This window comes from Panulirus ornatus, chromosome 67 (genome assembly GCF_036320965.1).
Source record: "Panulirus ornatus isolate Po-2019 chromosome 67, ASM3632096v1, whole genome shotgun sequence".
Classification (NCBI taxonomy): domain Eukaryota; kingdom Metazoa; phylum Arthropoda; class Malacostraca; order Decapoda; family Palinuridae; genus Panulirus; species Panulirus ornatus.
Window position 1 is genome coordinate 6,956,689 of NC_092290.1, and position 14,059 is coordinate 6,970,747.

Consider the following 14,059-nt stretch of genomic DNA (forward strand, 5'->3'; position numbering starts at 1 on the left):
CAGAGCATGTGATTATGATACCTCAACTCCTTTACACTTGAAAGTAAATTTTTTTACCCTAACAGGACAGTTATAACTAGTTTTTACAGGAAAGCATAAGAACTTCAGTGAGAGAGTCGTTAGAAGAATGATTAGCAATGATTAACAGTGAGCAATCAGAGTGCATGACTGCTAAACTTCAGGTTAGTTAAGTTGCTTTTGCTGTCTAGTCTGAGTGGTTTTATGTAGTTATTTGTTTGTTCGTTGTATAAATAGGCCAAGGCAGATAAGAAAGGTATAGTGTAGACCATTGTGATGGCCATTTATTACAATTTGTAGAGAAAACTATGTATTCTTCACCCTTGGAATACAAAAAGTAGCTCATTTTGACAAAGGTATTAGGAAAAAATATAAATCTGTTGGAATACAAGTAGTTTGTTTTGACAAAGGTATTAGGACAAAATATAAAGTTGGAAAGTCTAGTGTCCAGATGTATTATTTGTACATGAAACAGAGCTGGAATTGTAGTTACTGATGAAAAGCTTGGAGATGTGTATGAGAAAGTAAATGTAAATATAAGCTAGTTTTCTGGGTGCTGTGGCCAGTGATGGTGATCTAATTGTATTTTTGCGCAGAGACTTTGGTAGCAATCCAGTTTTTAGAGAAGAAATTATAGAAATGAAAAAAAAAATGTTTTCATCCTAAGATCTATGGAAGATTTATACATCAGAGAAGGATGGTGATATTGACTGACCAGGTCAGTTCAACTTTGACTGGCTGGTCAACACCCTGTTATGCCATCTCTTACTGAGTTTGTTTGCATCATCCTAAAACACAATATAGTGATTACCTTTGAGCTCACTTTAGCAAGTGAAATGCTCCTTTTTCTGCTCAGATTAAGAATTTGCTTTTTGTGTTTTATAATGAACTTGGGTGCTGCCAGTTCCACTAAAAAGGCAGTTTTGATATAGGCTAGTAAATAATTCACCTTTACCAATCCTCCTGATTTGGTGTATAAAGAAGCTCGGTATTATGTCATTCCTCACGTACCTTTAACATAACACATTCTTTTCACTTGATTCCAACAGACTTCATCAAGACCATTGACTTTAAATGGGTCAAGTTATTTTGATAGCCAGATTATGTAATTTTGTAATTTACTGTAAATTCCAAGACTTCACAGTGAAAACACTTGAATTTATCCTTCTCACATATTTCATCATCCTCAAGAACTCTTCTCTAATCCCTGAAATCATCTTTTTAGCTAAGAGTTTGTTCCTAAAGAAATTGAGGAAAAGTTTTGTATTGTCTTGATTTGTCCAGTTTTTTTTTTTTTTTTTTTTTTTTTTTTTTAATATATCTTCTCCCTCCTTACCCATTCCTTGCTTCCATGTCTTTCAAGTACTGGCTGGCTGGTTGCAGTGTCCTTTAATTGTCCTCCATAATACAGGGTGTCCTAGACAGACTTCGGGCGTTTCAGTCATTAATACAATTAACTACATTAACATACAATATTTCTCTTTAGTGTACATGCTGCAACTAGGTAACAGTACCACTAATTGTTTGAAAAATCATTTCAGCAGTGAGGAAAGGTTGTATTAGATTTCCCGAGTGTTCGTAGCAAAGGAGGAATGACATTCCAAACAAGAGGTTTTGATAATGAAGGGGCTGGTATTATGGAAGACTTGACCAGAGAAGATCCTGATGAAGTCAGGAAAGCAGGTTGTGGTGATGAAGGATCCTATTTGAAGTTGGGCAGCAAGCATGAGTTATTAGATCAGTGCCATGGGAAACCTAGACGATTTGGTCACTTCACTCAGATGAGGGTATCCAGAAGAAAAGGAAGGCTGGGAGAGGTGTGACAGTGAGGTCAGTAGGAGCCTCAAGATGAATAGCCTTCAGGCAGCTAATGAAGATGGCCTTGGTTCTGCCATGGAGTTCAGTAGTTGAATGTTTGGAAGTCTTTAACTTGGAAGGTCCTTCCTAAGGCTTTTGTAGGGGTTTGTTGAACTGTGCAAACACTCCATGGTCCGAAGGGTATGTGCAGGCACTCGAAGAGCATGGTAACCTGTTTTGGGAGAGTCTGTATTCCAGCCGATCTTTTAAAGTGGCTCTCTCCTGTCTTGCAGTCACGTGACAGTATATGCAGTAATGAAGAAAAGACGTTAAAAAGGCCTCGGTACGAATGGTCTCAGAAAGTAAGGCTTCAAGAATGGGTGTTTAAAGGACTTTAGAGTCAAAAGTGTGTAACGTCAAGGGGGAAACTGGATGCTGGCAAATAGTAAAATTCCATTAAAGTACATGGATAAGAATATCTCTAATAGCTTTTCATATCGTATGGAAAACTTACAAACCTCAATCTTGGTTACTACACTTGTAAAGAGGCACAAATATTTGAAGAGCAACAAAGATGGTGTTTGGAATTTAAGAGAACTGTGTTAGTGCGGGGTTAAAGGGTATTCATATTTCTACCATGGAAGAGAGAGGAGTATTGAGAGGTTTAATCATGCCCTTCAAGTTTTTAGACCAATTTGAATGCGTCATCAGCCAAGAGATCATCGACATGCAAAAACAGAGCAACCAAAGGCCATGAAAGGAACAAAAACTTCTATAAAAAAAAAAAGTTATTCTGTAGTATAGAATTATTGGATGCTTATAGTTGAGAAACTCATGAATTCTTAAAGCATACAGCAGCTTTTTACTAGGATCGAGCTGTACTGACTGGTTGCCGAACTAACAACCAAAGCAAAATATTAACTTCCCACGTACCCATAGCATATTGAAATGCTTATTTTTCGTTAGTTTATCATTTGAAATATTGTGCATTATATAAATAAAGCCATTAATTTTCATTGAAAGTGTTCATAGGGAGGGAAAACTGAATTTATGGGGAAGGGAAGGAGGGGGGAAATGTTTTACCCTTAACGTCGGACAACCTCACTACACCAGTCTCTTCAGGAATATGCTGAAAAGAAGTTTCTGCATAAGAACTCATTTGCTTTACGAATTGTTAAGATTTAGAATAAAAAATTGCAATCCACGTAGTGACAAAAGAAACAGATAACACTAGAAAATAAATACCGTGCTAACCAAGTTACTTGATGGCAATATGATCACACCCAAAATTGAAATAATCTATTTTGACTTAAATGTAGATACAAATAGTTGTAAGTCGACTTAGAGGAAACCTGTAACCAAAAACAGCCATAATTATTAGTTTTGTTGTGCCTAAGGTCGTTTTCTGTCAGGGGAACATCGCAACTGAATACGGAGTAAATTGTACTTAACTAAGAATACGAGTGACTTTGAATTAGAATCTTGTCTATCAATCAAGTACAGCAATGAATACATAGCGTAAAATATACGAACTAAAAGGCATCTTGAATTTTATGATATTTTTGTCGACCACTCGTCACAAGTCTCGCTGTATCCCAGAACTGGACATAAACATACTTTCCCAAAGTGGGAGTGAACTTGAGGGTTTGAGGCCTGGTAATTTGTAAGTCATGCTTTGATATATAATGTATGGAGTTAGCTGCAATAAGTCGATAAGATTTTATGAAGAATAGGAGAATTTAGTATTCATCCGGTTAACACCAACGGAAATGAGTGAATCAGCGTCCACCCTGACTATTGTTTTGTGCTGCTTTTCAACGTTCATCTTGTGGTGGGGGAAGATGTCGCATACAATTAACGTACTGATTAATCAGATGTGCATATAAAAGGTTGTTTTCAAACATCTTTAGGAAATTTTTTTGTTTTTTTTGGTCTTGGTCGGTTTTCTGGTACCTCGTCATCATCTGGGGTCAGCAGCCTTGCCTTAGGCTGTTTATTTAATCTCGGTCATTTATCATGTAAATCCCTAGGTGAAACATGCATCCAAAGTAGATTTGCATATAACTGATGATTTTAGTCTATATTATTAGTATAGAAATGAGAAAATGTATTTGTGGATTATATGATTTATAGAGGTGTAGTTTATCTTGCTCTGTTAGATAAGGCGATATATATGGGTGGTTATCAAAATTGGGGAAACCGTTGGGTTGATAGAATTAGAAGTATATGAAACATTAGTCAACAACAGAACATATGGAAACCATTTAATTTCTTAGGAGTCTTGAGATTTTTTTTAATGTTTACTGTTGTATTTCATCATTGTTATTAGTTGTTAGAATTGAGTGATTCTGTATGGCACTTCTTGATTAATGCATAAAGAATATGACAAAAGTTGCAGAGCAATATGTTTCACTGAACAATATTAGATAAGATAATAAAGGTTATGTACTTCATGGAAATTAAAAGGCAATACTCATAAGGTATCAGCAGAACCAATAATAAAAGATTACCATTAGACAGATGCATATAATTTAGCTTGAAATCTTAATTCTATTGTTACAAATTTCTTTTTTAGATAAGGAATTAAGAGTTTTCAATTAAAACTTCTATTCTAATTTTTATAATGAATTACTGTGTAGTAAGGAGCATTATGAGGGAGAGGGAAAAATATGGCATTCAGTGATAAGTAATATTAAGTATAATATATTATTTTAAAGATAATGTAATAATGTAATACTTTGGAACACTGAGCAGGAAGTACGTAGTCTGATGTTAGCTAATTTCCTTTGTTTTAAAGGACATGGATCTTTAATTGTTTATCCTGCCTAATGATGAGACCAAAGGATAGAAGACTTAATGAATGTCTTTCAAAAAACATAAGAGTAGTTGATGTCTTTATGAATGTATCTTGGTACTTTTCAGATAGTTTCTTACACCTTTAGTTTTTGCTACTTTGTCCTTCCTCTGATGTAGAGAGTAACAATGCATGTTTAAATGATTGGAACATCCAGTTGTATTTGGTCTCTCTTCGTAGAGGGGAAAGAGGAAACAGTTACTTGCTATTGATGATTTTTTTCATAAAATCTTTATGAAATGCCTGTGACTGATCTTATGTCTTGTGACATCCAACAAATGTGGCGTGATGTGCAGGAAGTAGTGCCCAAATATGGACAGAGGCAGCAGTACTTCGAAATAATTTAGCAGAGTCTTTGTTCCAAAGGTGCTACAGTATATCCAAGAAGAGGAACGGTTTCATCAGTTCCTCATCAATGCAGGAAGATTATATAACCAACAGTAAGGTAAGTTATATGATTCATTTCAATTTTTTGTATATTGCATTGTATTAGCCTCATGAGAGATGGTGGCTGACAACATAAATCCACAACGGATTTTGTTTGTATATAAGTTTCAAAATTGAATAAAGCTCTGTAGAATGTGAAAAGAGCACCAGATGGATCTTTGTTGTCGGCCATCTGCAAGTTCTTTATTTTGAAAAGGCCCTTATGCAAAGTGAAAGGCCTGAGAAAATTACTTTCAGGACACTGAATGCATCCATCATTTTGTGTTCTGGCTGGTGGATTTTAACATATGTGGTACTATAGGTTCTTTACACTAGGTACCTACAGTTGATGTATAGTTTGTCACCCCACAGCTACATTTTACTCCTGCCATCTTTATGGGCACTTCATCCATAGGTAAAACAATACACCCCTAAGTTTCAGCTCTTCAGATTGTAAGGAATCATTTGGTAGTTTCAACTTGAACACAGGCATCCCTCTTCTGATAAATTCCCATAAAAATGTCTTATAACCTCGTCTAGTCTCTAAAATTACTATTTTTGCTGGTTTTGGATTTTTTTTTAAAGGCACAGTACATGAAAGAAGTGAAGAAAGAGCCTTCTTTGAGTACCAACCACTGAGGATTATATTTAATTTTGATGTCTCATTCACATCTGCAGGTCTTATGAAAGTGTTATTCATCGTGGATTTTGTGTGAAGGGAGAGCCTTTTATTATGTAGACTGTTGAAAAGTTGCTCCTGAAAAGGGTAAATCAACATTTTGAGAATCAACTTCGTCTTCACCAACTGTGACAATATTTACTGCATATTTCGTTTTTTGCCCCTAGGACGTAATGCTGATATCTGTGCTCTCTATGAGAAAGAGTGGAACAGACATATGGATACTTGGTCGTAGATTAAATGACGTAGTGTTAAGGTTTATTGTAGGCTATTTAGAAGAATCTCAGATTTTGTAACCTATTCAAAAGGGACAGGTGTGGTGTCTTTGTGCCTCAATAGATAATCAGTTTGCAGCTCTTAGCCTAGTTTTTGGATTAAAGCTCTGTTATCTATTTGTTATGGATATTTGATTGGACACAGCTTTGTATCCATTTAACAGGAAGCTTACATATCTTTCACATAGAATTGTCAAATTTGTTTTCCTACATGGCAATTACAAACATTTTGTTTATTAATTTCTAAGTTTAATCTATTTTATGCATTTTGCTGAAATAAGTTTTTGGCTTTGATTTTAGAGGCTCCTATGCACTGCTATTACATTTTGAGATTACAGTTTGATTTTTTGGTGAAACCAATGTTTGAGCAAGAGAGTAGGGCTGTAGCATCTTCTCATTGTCTTGTTATGACTCGCAGAGGAGTCTCCCATATTTCCATTAATATACATGCATGACAGTTAATGTATTTATGAATAGTTTTTCTCTGTAGGCATGAATATTTGAACAATTCATATTGAGAGTAAGCTTTAAAGTGACAACTAGCAGTGCATAAATTGTGAATATAGTCATATCTATATTTTTACATCAGCTGATGAAAATTTTACATTGACAATCATTCTCTTGAAAACCTTTGATGATCAGTCTAATGGAATTCATTTTAACAGGAGAGTGTATGACAATGATTCGAATGCGAGGTATAATTTACGTGGTCATAGCACTCCTCATAGTTCTCTTCATGGTGGCCTTCACATCTGAGTCCTTCAGTCTGAATAGTCTCCTCCGTCCTGTTCCTCCCTCTCCTCGCATTGGCAAAGTACATACACAGAGTAAGTTTATACATATATTACCGTTCAGAATATCACACATTTGATATGTTGGGTATTTTCAAAGAGTGACTTCCCCACCAGTTCATTAAAAAGATCATGTATCAGAGTTAAATATTTCTGTGCCTGCAGATAGCAACTGTATCATCTGTCATCAAGCTGTATCACCAAATTTTTCTAGCATTTGCTTTCATTGCTATTGGCCAGCATCATTGAAATTAACTCTTTATGTGGAATAGTACATTTAAGTGGAATGTTTTGGAATTATATAGATGACCATGCTTCTTGAATGTTGGCAGTAGCATTCACGCTATAGACATATCTCTAGTTTCATTGAAATTTGAGTAGAATGAAATCAAGGTTAATTTTTTCTTTAATAGATACAGTCTTTCTTTCAGATTATAACAGAGATGATGTAGCTGCTGATAGTCCAGAAGTTTTACGTGTTCTGCAAGGACAGTATCTAATCCCCCCATCAAAACTGCCTTACAACTTATCTCATCCGGAAGAAGAAAACCCTTCCATGGGTCAAGCTCAAAGGATTGATTTCATATTAAAAGGAAAGGTGAATATTTTAAGATATTTATTCTTTTAAGTTTATAGTAACAACTTCCTCCACTGGATTTTGTTATGCCTCAATAAGCATTGTTGTGTGCAATAGGCAACTTAACCTTTCTTCTTGAAAATTAGATATGATTGCATGATCCTTATTCCTGATTGCATTTTCAGCGGAATGGGTTTTATGTGGAATGCGGTGCCCTTGATGGAGAAATTCGTTCCAACACATTATTTTTTGAGCGTGAGAGGGCATGGAATGGATTATTGATAGAAGCTGACCCAAAGAACTTCAATCAGATGGTGCAAAAACATAGAAAGGCTTACATGTCGCCATCTTGCCTTGCTCCAACGTCTCATCCCACCGTGGTCAGTAATACTTCAAGAATTTTTGAAGTCATCGTCATTATTGATTTGGAAAGATCTTTTTCAAAATACTTAATCAGATCATCATTAGTTTTCTTTCCTGCCTCTTTTTTTGTTGTTTCTTATAATCAGATGCTTATGATGCTTGCAGAATCCTTTTCAGACACTGGTCCCTTTTCAGTTTCCAAAGTTGCAAGTGTTAGAGACCACATATTTTTTATCATAATTGTTTGCCATTTCCTGCTTTAGCAAGTAGCATGAAGAACAAACAGTGTTCCTGTTATCCTGCATTCACTCACTACTTCACCATTATAATGCACAAAATTCAGAGGCCACAGTCCATTGTCATGTCTTAAAGACCATACTCTAATTTCCCCTGACCCCATCATATTCTCTGATTCAGCCCATTACTGCACTTTACCTCTTATTTACCATATTACTCTACTTTGTTGTATTTTATGTCTTCTTATCACTGTCCTGAATGATCCAATTCTGAGAACCTTTAAGCTTTTTTCACACCATTTTTTCACCTTTTAGTCTGTCATTCCAACAAAATCTCATTTTAGGTACATGTAGGTAGATACTTCCCTTGCTTTCTTCACTTTTGACACATCCTCTTTGTCAGTCTCTCTTTGCTTATCCTCTCTACATCTCCAGATCATTTTAGCACTCTGTGGTCAGATCTCTTGGTTATACTCTGCTTATTCTGATTCCAGTAATTTCAATGCTGACTGACTTTTTCCTCTAATGCTTTCAATTACTCTTGATCCTACCTTGCTGATGTAGGAAATGGCAAATTTGTATGATAAAGATATATATTAAGACCATAGCATTTGTTTTTTATTTCAGGTATTTTGATGTTTAAGAAATAACATTAATGTGTAAAGCTATATTTTGTGATGTGGATCATTTGCAGGTAATGTTTCAACAGCAAGAGAACCAAGGTCATATTCTAGGGAAGCAAGATAGCCCTTCAAGTGGGTCTGAAGTTGGGGCAGTGCTAGAAGTGCAGTGCTTCCCTCTTTTTTCTTATCTCTCTGCCCTTAATGTCACTACTGTAGACTACTTCAGCCTGGATGTAGAGGGAGCAGAGTTTAGTGTTTTGAAGACTATACCTTGGGAGAAAGTGGACATTAAGGTAGGTTTTTGCTTTTCCCATTAGCTTGGTGTGTGATATACATTTGATCGTATATCTGCATATTATTCCCACATAATGAATGGATTTTTCTCTCTTGAATTATCAATATTTTATTAAGTTTGTATATCTTTCACATAATAAGGTAAGTCATAGAGAAACATGAACTGAATCTTACATTGAGAGCATTGTGTAGTGCATTTTTTTCCAAAATGTAAACAATGATGCCTCCCAACTCAGCAAGAGTTTTGTTCCCCCTTCCTTCACATGAAGACATCTTAGTTTTGCAGATAATAACAGGAGAATCATTTTTAACAGATGTTAAGAAATTTTCTTTACAATATTAAATGAAAAGCTTTGCATACTGCAAAAGCTTTAAACTGATTAAAAAGATTAAACTTGTCACCTTTTTGCAAATGGTTTGTGCAAATTTGTTTTCATATTTTATTAAGTTTATGGAATAAAAGGAAACCTTCGTATTTCAAAAATTTTATGTGCATGAAATTTTTTTAAATCAACGCTTGCTCATTAATGATTTTCCTTTTGCATAATTCATCAGTTTTTGCTTTCTTAAGCTAAAACTTTTATATTGATAGATTTTTAAACAAAAAATTATTGGATCAGTTAATTTATTATGATGTATAAGCTTGCATATCTACACAGAATTTCCCAGATTGTGGGATTATTAATGAAATAGCTAACAGATGTGAGCAAATGAGGTCTTTTCTTTATCTGTTCCTGGTGCTACCTTGCTAAAGCAAAAAATGGTGAATAGATATGAAAGAAGAAAGAAAGAAGAAGGAAATTCTTTCCAGTTATTAACTAAAAGTGGTACTTTGTCTTCATGACTGTGATAAAAGTGTTCATATCCTAAAAGAAAGAAGACTGTCCCAGAAGATAGAAGACTTCATAGTCTGATCTGTTCCTAAAGACAGGAGACTTCATAGTCTGAGTTGAGAAATGGGATACTCCTTTTTTACATGGAGCTTTAACTTAGAAAGATTTTTTGGATCAGATTCCTGTCATAACATAGCATCACTTGATAAATCTGTGAATTCCTTTTATTCAAAAGTTGTCAGTCTAAAGGCAGCATAACATAAAGTTGATGTCCTACAGAAATTAGAAAACGTTAAGTCGGTGTATGACCTATCAAGAAGCAATCTGTTCAGATATTTTCATGCAGAGGTAAGAGTTAAGAGAGTTTTGTAAACCTAATGGATAATTACAGAGATTTAAGTTGAGCCACAGTATCTGCTTCATGAAAGTGAATGGTGAGAAAATGTCCTAAGATTGATTGGCAGCTAAATGATACCTTGTGCTTTATATCAGCCAAACACTTCTTCAGTGTAATTGCCAAACTACCTTAGTTTATCCTGAATTACACTTGTCTGAAGCAGAAAGGACCATATATACTGTGTGTAGTGGGAACTTGTATGGCCTGAGAATTATTTTGAGTACATGCACCAAAACATATTCATCTAGTGATTATAACCTGAAAATTGATGGTATTTATCACCCATGCAGTTGATGGGCCTAAACCCCTAGTACAGTATTTAACCAGGTGAAGACAAGTAAGAAATTTAGGTAAGTACTACAAGAAAATAATTTTAGATCTTATACATTTTGTATGTTAGTACATACCGCCTATCATTTTGTATGTTAGTACATACTGCCTCTCCCTCCTTTATGAGTGATTTACATTTTTAGAAAGCTGTTCTTATAGCAGTCACTGATAGTTCAGCACCTATTTTCTCACTTCAGTATAATATTCATATGATAAAGGGGAGTTGTGTTCTTGGCTTTAGGTCTTTGGAAGTGAGTCATAAGGTGGGCTAGGGGTGAAGGTTCTGGGAGCACTGAAGAATATGGAAAGAGAGGTCATTGACTGGGAGAGCAAAAATGGATATGTGTGAAGGTATATTAGTTCCCTTAATGTTTTATGGATGTGAGGTAGAGGCCATAGATGAGATAAGCAGACAAGAGAGGAAGTGTTGGAAATGAAACTTGAGAGAACAGTATGGGGTATGAGGTGATTTGATCAAGTAAGTAACAGAAGGGTAAGGGAGAGGTGCGGTTGAGAGAGCTGAAGAGGGTGTGCTGAAGTGGTTTTGACATGTGCAGAGAATGAGTGAGAAGAAAACAGAGAGGATATATGTGTCATGAATTAACAAAGAGGATATGTTCATCAGAAGTGGAGGGAACAAGGGGGATAGGTAGACCAAATTGGAGATGGAAGGATGGAGTGATAAAAATTTTGAAGGATCAGGGCTTGAACATGCAGGAGGTTGAAAAGTGTACAGGGGTTAGAGTGAATTAGAGTGGTATGGAATACAAGTGTTGATATGCTGTCAGTGGACTAAACCAGGGCATGTGGAGTGACTGAGGTAAACCATGGAAAGGTTGGTAGGGCCAAGTTGTGTATAGGAAGCTGTGGTTTTGATGCAGCACACATAATGGTTAGAGAATCACTTTGAACAAATGCAGCCTTCTTCATCTGTCCTAGGCACTACCTTAGTAATGAAGGAAAAAGCAATCAGATATGAGAAAACTACTTTGTATTATCATTTACTGTAATATGTATGCTCATTTTTAAAGGATCTTTCACTCTTCCATCTACCAATCATTTTCTCTTATTTTTGCTTATAAATCATTATTGGATCATGCATTAGGAGAAAGAATCTATTGAAGCCTATATGGAAAATACAATTTACCATATCATTCACTGAGTATAAGATGTATGTTTGAACTTAAGGTGTTTGAGAGAATTCAGGAGTATGGTAAGATTTTCTGATATTTTTTCTGAATATTAATTGATGCTTTAGGCAAGAAGACCCTATTGAATGAAAGAGCTGGGTGGAAAAATATATGAATGAAGAATGCAGTTTACCATGTTATTCACCTTGTATAAGTTAACTTATTGCATCAGAGTTTAGGCTGGTTTCCCTGCAGTTGCTGTCTAAAGGTTTCCTTGCTTCTCATCTTGATGGTCGGTCAGTAGCAATCATTAATACTTAAGTAAAGGTCAGCAAAGGTGTAACTGAGAACATTCGCTTCCGATGGCACAACGACATATCAAAAGAGATTCATGAGGATGAATATGTGCACTGTGGACCAAATCCTAATCCTAGTACATCACAGATGGTGCTTGTTAAATAAACACATGAGCAACAGAGCAAAAACAAGGCACAGTGCATCATAAGTGGTTCTGGCTGTGAAAGTGGTAAATTTGAATATGTAGAAAGGGCACCTGCTTGAATGAGGAAATTTTTGACTTGTGTATCAGAATGATTGGTCATTATTGGTTACTCTCATGCAAGTGGATCCATGTAACTCAGTTGCTCATATAGTGTGCATGACTGGTATTAGAAAAATCATACATAGAACATTTAACTCCTTAGCTCCTCGAGATGGATAATTTTATGAGCCAGACAACTCCTCTAGCTGTAGAGTTACACTTCAAGTTTTGCACCACAATTTCAAGGCCACCTACTGTGGCTGCTGAGATGGCAGTGCATGGTAATTTTTCCTAATTGTCATTCTTCCTCCGGCTATACCAGTGGCAGCACATCGTGTGAGTTTTCTTGGAAGGAAAGTGAGCAGTTAGGTAGAAGTTGGAGGACGAGGTAGATGATCCTGAATTGATGATGATGAGTTAACAGATCGAGTGGAGAGTGATTTTATGGCCACTGAATCTTTCAACATTGAAAGCTGAACTAGATAAGGCAGGAGGTGTTTCCTGCAAAGATGGAGGTAGTGTTGCCATTGCCAGTGTGACTTTGATAGCAATGCATCTGTCTGGTACAGCTGGTAATTTTACAAAGGAATTTGTCACAAAAAAAAATTAATCACATTGATTATAGTGAGAAAACATTTATTGCATAAGATAAAACAGTGAAAATCAGTATTATCAGTGTTTCAGTTTAAGTAATATAAATATTAAAATATGCATGGTGGCAACACACCTGATACTCATGCCTTACTCCTACACTTTTCAGTACATTGTGCTAAAACATCTGCAAAACTTCTGCACATCATCTTAGTGAAAGTAGCATGAAAAAGATATTTTTGAAGTTTTTTTTATTGTTATATTAATATCTTTGGAATTACAAGATTTATTTGATTTTTTTATACAACTTGAAAAGCTTTAAATCACAGGGTTGGAAAGGAAACTTAACTTAGGATTTGAGGTGTTAAGAACCTTGTCAAGAACACAAAGAAACCACAGTCAGAGTTTTGAAATGTTTGGACCTCAGCATGGGCTAACCAGAAAGATTGGTATTCTTTAAACAAAAACATCCATAATTAGAACTCTGCTCAGTCTGAAGAGATTTGAACTGGAGATCTATTAATTGCATTATTGAAACAAGCATCATTGGCTGTGAAGAGCAAGCTAGTAGAGTAAATTTCTGTCTCATGCAGAAAATACCTTTTTAGGTTTATAATGTTTTACCATTAGCTTTTACTGTATGTCTTATCTGGAAATTCCTTTTCAACCTATAACTCACTGAAAATTAATGGATGTCACATACATTTTTTTTCACAGGATGTAAGGCTTTCTACAAATGATCAACACTTGGTTTCATTAATAGTCCTTCGTTTTATTGCTACTTAGTGATTTGAAGCAGGACTGTTGTTTTTGAGCTGAAAAGCAGAAAACTTAGGGATTGATCTGAAATGTTTGTATAGTTTATCCCCCATGTGACCTTCTCCAACCATTCTGTATCACGCCTTTCACACCCAGTTGCAGGCATTTCCCATTCTTCCTCACATAAGTTTCATACACTGTTACCTTATGTGTATTTGAAAATAGGTATACATCACTTCCATGAGTGGACATTTATCTGTTTTTTCTTCAACATTCTGCTCTACAGTCTGAATCCATCGTTGTTGTGTCAGGTTGCAGGTAATCTTAATTTGAGACCACATTCCCCTTTATTGAGACTGATTATTTGCTATGGTAGATTAAGCTGGTAAGGACGGGGATGTGCATTTCCTTCAGATGATTAGATATCATGCTACTTGTCATTTTTTGCATGAAATATGTATTTTAACATTGTGTAAATCTGTGAACAAGTTTGGAGAAAAGGCAGTACTGTTTATGAAGTTACAGTACCTTTTTTTCACTTCCAG

At 35.5% G+C, this 14,059-nt stretch overlaps 1 protein-coding gene across 4 annotated transcripts in view; it reads left to right on the forward strand.

The window, feature by feature from the left end:
- The first annotated feature begins 3,319 nt into the window (after window positions 1-3,319).
- LOC139747202 (protein Star-like) overlaps window positions 3,320-14,059 on the forward strand; it is a 37,230-nt gene continuing 26,490 nt past the window's right edge. Inside the window, exons 1-6 of one of the 4 annotated variants that reach the window (XM_071659220.1) lie at window positions 3,320-3,478; window positions 4,966-5,114; window positions 6,715-6,876; window positions 7,272-7,438; window positions 7,603-7,797; window positions 8,711-8,932. In XM_071659220.1, coding sequence (XP_071515321.1) covers window positions 6,723-6,876; window positions 7,272-7,438; window positions 7,603-7,797; window positions 8,711-8,932 — 738 coding nt within the window. In that variant the 5' untranslated portion in view covers window positions 3,320-3,478; window positions 4,966-5,114; window positions 6,715-6,722. The remainder of the gene's footprint in view (window positions 3,479-4,965; window positions 5,115-6,714; window positions 6,877-7,271; window positions 7,439-7,602; window positions 7,798-8,710; window positions 8,933-14,059) is intronic. The other 3 variants (XM_071659218.1, XM_071659217.1, XM_071659219.1) reach the window with 3 other exon arrangements.